The sequence below is a fragment of the Sebastes umbrosus genome, chromosome 24 (genome assembly GCF_015220745.1).
Source record: "Sebastes umbrosus isolate fSebUmb1 chromosome 24, fSebUmb1.pri, whole genome shotgun sequence".
NCBI classification, from domain to species: Eukaryota; Metazoa; Chordata; class Actinopteri; order Perciformes; family Sebastidae; genus Sebastes; species Sebastes umbrosus.
The window spans coordinates 13,139,898-13,152,514 of NC_051292.1; the positions used below are offsets into that span (position 1 = coordinate 13,139,898).

At 38.7% G+C, this 12,617-nt stretch overlaps 3 protein-coding genes and 1 long non-coding RNA gene across 6 annotated transcripts in view; 1 reads left to right on the forward strand and 3 right to left on the reverse strand.

Moving 5' to 3' along the window:
• The window catches only part of anos1a (anosmin 1a), a 115,573-nt gene extending 114,279 nt beyond the window's left edge, over positions 1 to 1,294 (reverse strand). Inside the window, exon 1 of the mRNA XM_037762257.1 lies at positions 1,061 to 1,294. Within this exon, the coding sequence (XP_037618185.1) occupies positions 1,061 to 1,261 (201 nt within the window). The 5' untranslated portion in view covers positions 1,262 to 1,294. The remainder of the gene's footprint in view (positions 1 to 1,060) is intronic.
• Positions 1 to 12,617, reverse strand: part of LOC119483833 — a 233,425-nt gene that overhangs the window by 32,435 nt on the left and 188,373 nt on the right. The window lies entirely within an intron of this gene.
• LOC119483763 (NACHT, LRR and PYD domains-containing protein 12-like) overlaps positions 1 to 12,617 on the reverse strand; it is a 542,841-nt gene that overhangs the window by 21,063 nt on the left and 509,161 nt on the right. The window lies entirely within an intron of this gene.
• LOC119483867 lies at positions 2,708 to 12,534 on the forward strand. The gene is made up of 3 exons (XR_005205826.1): positions 2,708 to 3,093; positions 11,276 to 11,365; positions 12,160 to 12,534. It is a non-coding gene; the product is annotated as an uncharacterized LOC119483867 (long non-coding RNA).

Consider the following 12,617-nt stretch of genomic DNA (forward strand, 5'->3'; position numbering starts at 1 on the left):
TTTGAACATTACAGCATGTAAACATGTTCTAGTAGAAACACAAAATACAAGTATTAACCTGGAAATGAGTACGATATTGGACCTTTAAGATTCAAGATTGATTCAAGTCCATTTGAGTAAAAATGTATTACCTTTAGCTTTATGCAGCTCAATTATACCCATAAATATTTAAATTGATTATTCAATACCAGTCTTTTAGATATTATTAGACTGGTATTGTATATTCTTTTGTGATATTTAGTATTCAAATCTCAAAGTTCTGATTAATTTAAATTAAATTTGAGTCAGTGGTTCTTTAAAGCAGTGACTCATCAAAGATACATATTATGAAGGATTCTCCAAAAATACAAACATAATTACACTGTTACATTATATTATCAATGATGCTATAATAAATAATATTAATAATTTATAATGACTAATAACTTCACAGACAGTTAACTGAATAAATAACAAAAGAAATACATTATTATTTATTTATTTATTTTAATGGTGGATACTTGGCCTAATAATCTAAGTATTTAAAAAGGCTGTAATGAAAGCAAACAAATTAAAGGACTATACCAATGCTTTTGTAGGTACAGGTACAGTTATACACACATCACTGTATTGTACTTTGATTCCTTCAAGGCAAACACTAGTTTCCATTCATTTCACTACAGTTTTCAAATCAAATTATGAATCATAGTAAACATTGTGTCTGCTTTTAATCTACTTACATTGGCATTTAACCGTAACATATGCTGCGCATTGGGATTCATGTCTCTACAGGTTGAGCTCATACTTTGTTTTAAAAGATTTGCTGCCAAAGAGGAAAAAAAAAATCACATTCAAACAGCCAAAACACTGCAGGATATTATGGAAAATCAATTAAGTGCATTTGTAATTAAATAAAAAAGCTTTGCCAACACTGATGATATTTATCCAACTTTATAGTTTTACATTTATTATTTCTTGGCCCCTAAAATGTGCTGATTATTCTAGTTTGAATGCCTTTTAAAGTGCCATAACCTTCATATTAATAAGTCATCCATGGCTCCATCCATCCATCGGGTCCTACCTGCAGCGGAGAGGAGCGCGCGGCCACACTGTGCAGACTGAGGCAGCGCGAGGAGCACGTCGCCCTGGAAACACCCTCCGACCAGGTCTCAGCATCATCATCAGGGTCCTCGCGCTGCTTCCTGGCGCACACATCCGAGCTGAAGAGGAGAATAATCCACAGAGACAGGCTCGTCCTTATACCTCCGCTGGTGGCCAGCATCTTCTTCACAGAGGAGGAGGAGGAGGAGGTGAAACAAGAGGATGCAGTGGGGAGTAATCTGATGGAAGTCCACTTTAACTAGAGTTATATAGCCAAGGGAGGAGCTATACAGTCTAGGCGTTCACAGTTAGGGTCAGGGTGGTGAGAGGCTGTCAGTTCACTGAACCAGCAGCCTAAACTACACTTTAAATATTCACTTCTAAATCCATTAAAGCAGTTAAATCTCTTATTATAACAGGAAACAAATATATGTTGTCTGTGATTGCCTTGACCTATTTCATTAGTCCCTTAATTTATGAACAAAACCATTGCAAGATTTCTTTCTGTATTTCTCCAGTTACTGTGGTATATGCATGATGCACATGCAGGTATTATTAATTATAATTATCACATCAAACATGTCATGATCAGGATTTTATTTGCATCTGTGATTATAAATCAGCTAAATAACTCAAACCAGGCTTATTTTAAAGTGGCAGTAGGCAGTATATATTTTTGGCATCATTGGGCAAAAATTTTATAATAACCTTTCAGCATAATGTAATTAAAGTGTTCCTCCTCATGGCTCTGTTTTCAGGCTTTAAAAAATCTAGCCTGTGACGGGAGACTTTGACCAATCACAGGTCATTTCAGAGAGAGAGAGTGTTCCTATTGGCTGTGGTGTAAGGCCATGGGCGGTCTCCTAGGGCATCACCTTCCTGGGGGCTCTGGTCGCCCTCTAAGAATAATAATAATATTAAAAAAGAAAAAAACGTGCCGGTGGGCGCCCTTCCTCATTTTCTGCATTGAGGTAACAAATGAACAAAGATAGGAGGAAATACACTTTTCACCTTTAACTCACTTTCTCACACTTTTTCATCCGCCCTGCCGAACGTTTTTGTTAATGAAAGTGTAAATCATAGTGAAACTGACTAAACACATCCAAGCAAACAATATCAGGAGCCATTTGTTTATTTATATCATAATAAATACAGTTATTTATGAAAATAAAAATCTTAATTATTGTCTTAAAACCATTGTGATGTCTGGTGTGTTGCGGTTTAGGGGGCGAAAGGGCTAGAGCCTCCAAATCTCCAAACTTTGTCATTTCTAACACAACATATATTCATAACTTATACACCAGCCAGTGCTTCTTGTTCATGAAGAAAGTCATGTTTGGGGATCATCTTTCTTGACTATACTCTTCATCTTCATTCATCCATCTTTACTAGACTGTGTTGCTATGAAGAGAAAGTAGGAAGTAGTTTGGGGTGCCTGTTAAACAGAAACACCTGTACACTGAGGAACAGAAGTCTGAGGAGCAGGAGGAAGAAGTACAGCCGTCGTTCTCAACCGTATATTGAAATGTGTTGTGTGTGAGAGTGAGTGTCTGTCCGTCTTGTAAGGATCTTTGTGTGGCTGTGTTTTGTGTGAGAGTGAGTGTCTTTGTCTGGTGAGGATCTTTGTTTCCCCATCTAGGTGCTCTCTCTCTGATTGGCTGGAGGTTTGTGTCGGCTGCTGATTGGTCCAACCATCATCTCTGCAGTTTAAAAATGCTCAGGTAGTCTGACAGTAGCCATGTTCTGTCCTCGGCCTCCAAACATTTGTGATAAAGCTGTGATCTAGAGTTGAATTAGTAGCCTTAGTGCCCTAGTTGGCTTCATAAATGTGTAACTTGTTGTAGGTTTTCTTTGTTGCTAAAGATACCAACTGTCAGTTGGATAAAAACTGGCATCAGGGCATCACATCAGACTGAACTCTTTGTCCCTGCTCACCTTTGAAAGGGACTATGAAGTCATTTCAGTGTTCAACACCACAAGAAGCCCCGTCGTCTCCTGCTGGAATCATCAAAAGTAAGCTCATTTACAATGATGGACTAGTGGTCTATTTCATTATTATTGTTTAGTTTATGTTCGGTGAACAAATCGGATGTTATGCTGATGTTGCTGCCAGTGTGTGTGTGTGTGTGTGTGTGAATATGTGGCCGCCGTGCCGTGTCAGGCTATGCTATGCTGTTTATGTTTGTCTTGTTGGATCAGAATCAGCTTGGTTGTCCAGGTATGAGTAGACCTACACACATATACATGTAGGCTACCAGGAGTTTGACTCTGGTTATTTTGCTCTCATTGTACGACGGAAATAGAAATGCAGCTAAAAACAAGGTCAACATATCTGAACAAGAGTGAAGAGAGAAGATAAATCTACATGTCAGGTGACCTGTAACATCACCTCTGATGATGATGTAGAAGGCTTGTAGGATTAAACTGTGGTGCATGGTCTAGTTTGGTAAACATCTGCCTTTCAGAATCTTATAAGGAGATGTTCGGTCTTGGATGGGACAGTCTTATCAGTCATCTCATATCCTTCCCTGATTCGTAAACGCCCCATCACGCGAACCTTTTCCAGAAGAAAACAAACGACCACCGGTGGGTTGATTTCAACACGGATAACCAGTTACAAGCGTTGCTGACCTTGGTGTCAATGCTGGCAGCTGTAAGGCGGTTAAATTCTGCATTTTATAACGCTTCTACTGCCTAAACGCGCAGCAGGAAAGCTATTATTTGGGCGCTTTACAACAATTCCGGTGTCAGGCTCTGCTTCCTGTTTACACCGGCACGCTACAGTGATATGCATTTTCAGGCGTGCACTGTAAACAATTGCTGTTAATTTACAGCAGGATTTCAACAGTATTAACCTGTTATTGTTTAAAAAAGTGCTTTACTGTTAATACAAAAGAAAACCTGTCAAAAAATAATATTGTAAAAAATACAACCTAAATGGTGCATTAAAACAAATCAGTAAAATAATGTAAAAGAAAGGTGAAAAACAGCTATATAATGTCTCTTTAAACAGTAAATTAACTGTAAAATACTGTGAAATTAATAAAAAAAAACTGTATTTTTCATTAACAGTACAAAGCTGTAAATTTCAGCGACAGTATAGTAATGTTAATTTTACAGTAACATAAAAACAACCCTGTTGCCAGTTCTTTACTGTTATTTTACTGGGACATTCTTAACAGTGTGCGGTAGTACGGTCGTAGATTAATTCTGAAACGGCCCTAAAACGCTCGCTTAGACGGAGATTGTTTTGTTTTAAAACTCTGACATATGTCATGGGATAACAGGTGGCTGTATATAGGAAAGATGGCAACCCCGGTCTCTGTTCAGAGATGGTCTGTGAGTGATTTTGTGAGTGAACAGCTGATGCTGTATGTGTTCACTGTGTTTCTTATAAAGGTTCAGAAGCTTTATGGCATCTTTCCAGCAGTTTTTACGTTGCAGTAAGGCCAGATGTTGCAGCATAAGGGCAAATCCTCTCACACCTCCCGCTGTTCTATTAGTGCAGTGGAAACATTTATGTTGGTGAATCTGTGATTTGAAACACACACACACACACCAGGAGAGTGTCAAGGGGGACACAGGGCGATGTGTTTTCCAGGGAATCCCATCAGTAATGTTCGGTTGGTAGCTACAAAACAACAACACTTTTTTTATGGACTCCTCTATTAAAGTAACCGCAAACATATCTCCCATCAGCAGGCAGGGCACCGCTGGGTTCCTTGCCCAGGGAAAGGAGAAACATGACGTGTTGGAAACTCTGAAGAGATCCTCTTTGGGTCGTAGGTTCTGGCACAAAGGGGCCCCGCTCGCGCTGCTGGAGCATCCTGCAGCGTTTACGAGGTGCCTATTTTTCCGAGCCGCGTTGCATTTACAAACACACACCGATAGCGTGGTGCTCTCTCTCTCAGGTTTTATAGCACTGTGGCCTAATGAGCCTTTACAGCTGTATACCTCTGCTTTCAGAGAGAGAGAGAGTCAGGTTCATTACACCTCTCCATGTACAGTCTCATAGACGAGAAAGCAATGATGTGTTCTCACAAGCCAATGGAGTTTCATCCAACTGACTGAATTGAGCCCACGACCAAATCTCTGCAGTGTTTTCTGTTTTGCTTTGCATCTGCCCCCCCGGGGGGGTGGGTGGGGGAGGCGTTCCACAAATAGGGTGTTAATGAAGTGAGTGTCTCCGGATCTGAGCTGATGCTCTGGTGGTCCACCCACAACAGGAAGGAGAAAATCCCTGCGAGCTCCCCGCTGAGGGTTTCACTTACTGTTTCACAAATAAAAACAAACACACTATGACAGTGTAATTGACTCATTGTGCGTGCGCTTGTGTGTGCCAGTTCGCCGGGGCTAATACCGGCCTTTTTTTTTTTTTTTTTAAATGTCAAACACAGTTCAACCAGGAGAGACAACACGAGTTAACATGAATGCAGATAAAGACTTTTTGGCATTGACCCTGTTAGATCTATAGGGACAGAACAACCCGATAGATCGAGTCCTATAAATAGAGGCTAATTACAGATCCCCCCCAAGCGAACCATTGGCAGGGCCTTGACGTTGGTGGTGGTGGGGACGGTGTTAAAATATTCTTCAGCTAAGATGATCGTTGGATGATAGGAAACAGATCCCAGTGACATCAGTTGGATAATAGCTGCGAGGTGGAACTTTAGTGTGATGGTGTCTTCCTGCTTGAACTAAAAGCCTCGTTATGATCCAGGCTCCTCCCTCACACTACCTAATACGAATTAAGAGAAAAACCATGAACAGATGACTGTAGATTTCCCTTGTCTTGTTTCCCGGCGGCTGAGTGGAGTAATGGAGGTTAACTCTGGAGCGAGTAATGTCATCTACTTCGGCTCAAGCAGGACAAGTTTACAAAGTGGTTTGTCCGTTCTGGGCTACTGTAGAAACATGACGGCCGGGTCCATAAGAAGACCCGGCTCATCCTAAAGCAGGGGTCAGCAACCTGCGGCTCCAGAGCCACATGCGTCTCTTTAGCTCCTCTAGAGCGGCTCCCTGTGGATTTTTAAAAATTGAAATGAATAACTGTTTGTTGTTTACATTTTAATTTTTTCATTGTTGTAGGTCTATGGTACTACGATACGACGGAGTATTAGGGCCATATTGAGGGAAAAATAAAATCTGAGATTTCGAGAATAAAGTTGTAATATTACGAGAATAAAGTCATAAGTTTATGAGAAAAAAAGTCGTAATATTATGAGAATAAAGTCAGATGTTTACGAGAAAAAAGTCGTAATATTATGAGAATAAAGTCATAAGTTTACAAGAAAAAAAGTCATAATATTATGAGAGTAAAGTCATTAGTTTACCAGAAAAAAAGTCATAATATTATGAGAATAAAGTCATAAGTTTACAAGAAAAAAAGTCATAATATTATGAGAGTAAAGTCATTAGTTTACCAGAAAAAAAGTCATAATATTATGAGAATAAAGTCATAATATTATAAAGTAGTAATTGTATGTGTTATTTTCTTTTTTTCTCGTAATATGACTTTATTCTCGTAATGTTACGAATTTTTTCTCATAATATTATGACTTTTTTCTAGTAATCTCAGATGTTTTTTCCCTAAATGTGACCATAATACTCCATAGTACATTTGCACTTTGGCCTTCACTGCATTAGACTTACATTATATACTATATACTTAAACTATAAGCTGTGTTACCTTCATCACAATGCTCAAATGTTTTAGTTTTGTTTTTTGCCTAAAATGTCTCTTTCAATAGTAAAGGTTGTTGACCCCTGTCCTAAGGTAACAAAAACACAACGACTCTTATTTTCAGGTGATTATACACTAAAGAAAACACACTTAATAATATTATATTCTGCAGATAGATGCCCCTAAAAGTTATACATTGTATCTTTTAATATGGCAAACAAGAACTGTGATTGGTCATCTGGGGCTGTTTTCTCCTACAAGTTCCAGATGTTGGAGGAGATTGTTGGTGAAGACAACATGAAGCCGGCGGAAGAAAGACTTAGAAATCTGCTCCTTATCACTGACACACAGACCGTCTGCTCACCACCGTCACTCTCTGTGCCACAGTGAAAGAAAGAACGTGAACACAGCGACTGCACAGCAGTAGCCTCCTATTCAGTAATGACACATATAGGAGACATATAAGTGACCTAGTGTAATATATCTACGAGCACAGACTCCATCTATATATTGCAAAATAAATGAAAAGATGTAAACACAGTTACTGTGGGGGATATACAGCCTGATCACGTACCATATATCCGTCAAGTATAAACCCATTTTTATATTAGTTTCTCCTTTCACACATCGGCATATTTGTATTATCATTATTTTGTGGCAGCCGTCAACTGTGAGAAAAACACACTTGAACTCACTTTTTTGACAACTTTTTTGTTCCTCAGACGTTGATTAGGAAACACGTAAATAGAGTTTACATAGCACCACCACCATATGTATAAATATAGCCTGGGAAAAGCCATCCATTAGAGGATGCTAGCAGCACCTCCATGGCATTAAGCACAATGAGCTCTTCACAGAATCCTGTACTAAGCTCTTCCAGTTGTGAGTATGCAGTACGCCATTGGGGTGCAGAGCTCTGTGGCCCATTGCGTCCTATGGGAACAACCCAATTGTTTTACACGGTTTAGACAAAAACAAATCTACAACTTCTTTAGGTTTAGGCAACAAAACTTCAACTTCTTTAGGTTTAGGCAACAAAACTACAACTCCTTTAGGTTTAGGCAACAAAATTACAACTTCTTTAGGGTTAGACAACAAAACTACAACTTCTTTAGGTTGAGGCAACAAAATTACAACTTATTTAGGTTTAGGCAACAAAACTACAACTCCTTTAGGTTAAGGCAACAAAACTACAACTTCTTTAGGTTTAGACAACAAAACTACAACTTCTTTAGGTTTAGGCAACAAAACTAAAACTTCTTTAGGTTTATGCAACAAAATTACAACTTATTTAGGTCTAGACAACAAAACTACAACTTATTTAGGTTTAGGCAACAATATTACAACTTCTTTAGGTTTAGGCAATAAAACTACAACTTCTTTAGGTTTAGGCAACAAAACTACAACTTCTTTGGGTTTTCTTTATCGTGGGGTTTTCACTGCCTATGTAAACACGGGGTAATGCTCATTAGTGTTCCCACTGATGGTCCGAATGCTTGTTTGAATCCTTTTCAACTAAGACAAGAATAAAATAAAGGGGAAGAATGTACTAATCAAGTTACTTGCTGGAAACCAGGAACATAGTGGCATCTTTAAAAAGTCAAGAAGAATGAGAAAACAGAGGTGAATGATGAAGAAATATCTCTACTGGTCCGACTCGGTTGCGTGTTTTCCCATCACATGTTTCCCATTGCTTCTGTCAATGCTTGTGAGTGTGCGTGTCTTCCTCTCAACATGTGTGCTGGTGGAATCCCAGTTTTCGGTGTGGGGTCCTAACTGGTATTTCCACAGTGCTCCCAGGCACTTGTTACTGAAGGGAAGCCCCACTTAATGGGGTACACCTCATAAAGAACTGCATTGGTCATTTCCCTGTGGTTTTACTGAGTGTGTGGTGGGGGAGTCCACATTCTGGAGATTCTCTCCATCAACATGTATACTGTATAACCACAGGATTATCTGTGAAGATGGTTGCACATGAACAAATAGCTTCTGGTTATTATTTAATAAGAATCTATCAAAATGTTACCATGGTAATGTTGTCAGGTTGTCCATCCATACCTCTCCATTTTTTTTGTCTCTGGTCACAGTGGCAGCAATCAAAGCACAACACAGATGTGCATCTACCTCCACTCAGCCACATACTCCAGCTGCTGAATCCTGAGGCATTCACAGGCCAGATGGGATATGAACCCCCTCCAGCTCTGCCCCGGGGTCTTCTCCCCACTGGACGTGTCCTGAATACCTGCACAGAGAGGCGTCCTGCTCAGATGCTTGCTCCAGAGCAGGTTAGGTGTTCAGCATCAGTTACCATGGCGATCTGCCCCGGTAAGAAGTAGGACGGAAAACCCCAAAGGGTTAAACCTGAAGTTACCTCGCTAACCCCAAATCCTGCTTTGCAGTACAGTACAGGCCTCCGGCCTATTCCTATCTTCTTATGGATGTCTAAACTCTTTCACCGGATTCGACTGTTATCAGGTCATTGAATAGGCGTTATCAGTCGCTATAAGCACCATAGATGTGGGTCAGTAGGGGCCTACTACACCTACTACGTTGTGAAAGTGAAACTTAAAAGTAACACGTTCTAACATGTAAAACTGAATGAAACGTCACGTTTTGAACACAAACAAAAAAGTTTCTTTAGGTTTAGACAACAAAACTACAACTTCTTTAGGTTTAGACAGCAAATCTACAACTACTTTAGGTTTAGCCAACAAAACTACAATTTCTTTAGGTTTAGACAACATAACTACAACTTCTTTAGCTTTAAACAATAAAACTATAACTTCTTCAGGTTTAGGCAACAAAACTACAACTTATTCAGGTTTAGGCAATAAAACTACAACTTTTTTAGGTTTAGGCAAAAAAACACTTAGTTAACTCTAGGGGAAAACATCATGTTTTGGATTAATATAACTACAAACACAAAGGCAACTAAATATTGTTGGTTTCACACAGGATGCAAAGTCCTGTGTTTGGTGTTCCGTCCATCGTCCTCCACCCTTTATGGAGTTTCACACTGTCTATATTACAGCGCCTGACTTCCACTTCTGCTCCTGTCACAATTACTACCGTCGCTAGAGGTTGCCATCGTCCTCTTTTATACCTTCTTTCGGTGATCTACCATGTGAATAGATGATAAAACCAAGTGGGTGTAGTAGGCCCCTATTGACCCACATCTATGGGGCTTATAGTGACTGAAAATGCCTATTTAATAGCCTGACAACAGTCTAATCGGCTGACTTTTCACTCTGTTCCATGTAGCCATGCTTGCTTAGCCATGTTTCCTGTTTTATTTTGAAAGTCACTCTCCTATTGCTATGTCTGTGTCTCACACCTGTGTTCCATTAGATGATTAGTTCCTTGTGTATTTAGTCTGTGTTTTCCTTGTCTCAGTGTCAGGTCATCAACATCTCACCCAGTAAGTAGCGTCCTGTAGCTATTATGTCCTAGTGTCTAGTGTTTTCCCACTGCTTAGTACTTCTAGTTTATTCCCTGCGACTGGTCTTTTGGTTTTCCCCGTTGCCTGCTGCCTGTTGCTCGACTGCCATTACCTGCCTGCCTGTGGACTTTCAGCTGTAAGCCATTCCAAATAAACCATTTAATTGTTCCTGCAGACTCCTCATCCGTATCTGCGCTTCCTTCTGCCTGCTATCTGCACTCCAAATCATCACAGCCATTTATAAAGTACTAATTTGCAACAGCACAGTTTGATAGAAACATAATGCCACGGGGTTATATTTTTTTTTATCAACATAATGAGTAAATGATGTCTCTAAAGTTGTAATAGATTCATGCTAAACATATCTGGAAAACACAGTACAGTTTTTGTCCAAAGTGTTGTAGAGAGGTCTTAATTCAATTTAAAACTCATTTAGGAGGATGTATTTTGTGGTGCTGTTGGATGTACAGTATTATACTGAGCGGGATTTCTATTGTTTTTCGGGAGTTTAGAGACCAGATCTCAATAGAGTGGGTCAGGGATGACTTCTTTTTGTAGGCCAACCAGGAAGTTAACATCGCCCTGGGTTCCCTTGACAATAAACCAATGGGATTATTCCATTGGGTTTTGGATTATTGCAGAAAATAAACACACGTCAGGCTATTTACTGGCGTATTTTATATTGTAGAACAAAACGTTAAAATCTCTTCAGCTTGTGTTAACCACAGACCTTATTTCAGACATTAAAAAAACAAAAAACACTGACTTCCAGACGAGGGAACCGAAAGTGCTAAAATGCTGACTCATTTCCAGGTTTTAGGACTCACTTCTGCAGCACTCTATTGAACCCAGAACTTTAGGCTGGACTTGAAAAAAGGGATCGTCACTCACAGTCCCCATGAAACCAGACAGAGCAGTTGTGCAAAGAAGAATGAGAACCAACTGCAGTGTCCAGATGTGCACAGCTGATAAAGACCTATCCACACACACTGAAGGCTGTAACTGTTTCCAAAGGAGCATCGACTATAAACTGACTCCCTGATTGTTGTATTTTATATGTGTTATTTATTTAGACAAGGGGTCAGCAACCTTTACTAACAAAAGAGACATTTTACGCAAAAAATCTGTCTGGAGCCGCCAAACATTTGAGCATTGTGATGAAGGTAACACAGCTTATAGTCTAAGTATATAAGTCTAATGCAGTGAGGGACAAAGTGCAAATGTACTACAGAGTATTAGGGCCACATTGAGGGAAAAAACATCTGAGATTTACAGAATAAAGTTGTAATATTATGAAAAAACAAAGTCATAAATTTACGAGAACAAAAAATAACATGTCAAATTACTACTTTATAATATTATGACTTTATTATCATGATATTATGACTTTTTTCTTGTAAACTTCTGACTCTATTCTCATAATATTACAAGTTTCTTTCTCGTAAACTTCTGACTTTATTCTTGTAATATTACAATGTTTTTTCTTGTAAACTTCTAACTTTATTCTCATGATATTATGACTTTTTTTCTCGTAAACTTCTGACTTTATTCTCATATTACGGTGTTTTTTCTTGTAAACTTCTAACTTTATTCTCATAATATTATGACTTTTTTTTTTAAACTTCTGACTTTATTCTCATATTACAAGTTTTTTTCTCGTAAACTTCTGACTTTGTTCTCGTAATATTACGACTTTTTTTTCGTAAACTTGTTACTTTATTCTCATATTACAACTTTTTTTTCGCGTAAACTTGTGACTTTATTCTCGTAATATTATGACTTTTTTCTCGTAATTTTACGACTTTATTCTCTAAATCTCAGATTTATTTTTTTTTCCTCAATGTGGCCCTGATATTCCATCTTACCGTCGTACCATAGGCCTACAACAATGATAAATAAAAATGAAAATGTAAACAAAAAACAGTTATTCATTTCCATTTTTTTTTTAAATCCACAGGGAGCCACTGGAGAGGAGCTGAAGAGCTGCAGGTTGATGGCCGCTGATTTAGGGGTATTTTTCATTGTATAAACACAATTATTTACCATATTATCTGGTCTGTTCTATCGTCAAAGATCTTATTTATTCAGTTAAACATTTGTGTATCTCTGTGTTGATAAAAAGTAGATTTTGATTTTGTAGAACTTTTTAGAGAAATCTTTTTCTTTTCATTAACTATCACTGGCACTGAGTCTTGTTTACAGACTGATTAATGTACAGTAGCCTTTGGATCCTAAATTACTCTTACAAGTGACAAGCCAAGCTTTCAGCTCAGAAGACACGCAAGCTGCTCAATAGACGATCCATTATTAAACGGCAGGTGAAATGAGTGGCTTTAATGGACGGTAACTCGTCGTTCAAATCCGTCATGTGAAGAAGAAAGACATCAAAACTCAGTCACAGTCCATGTCACTCAA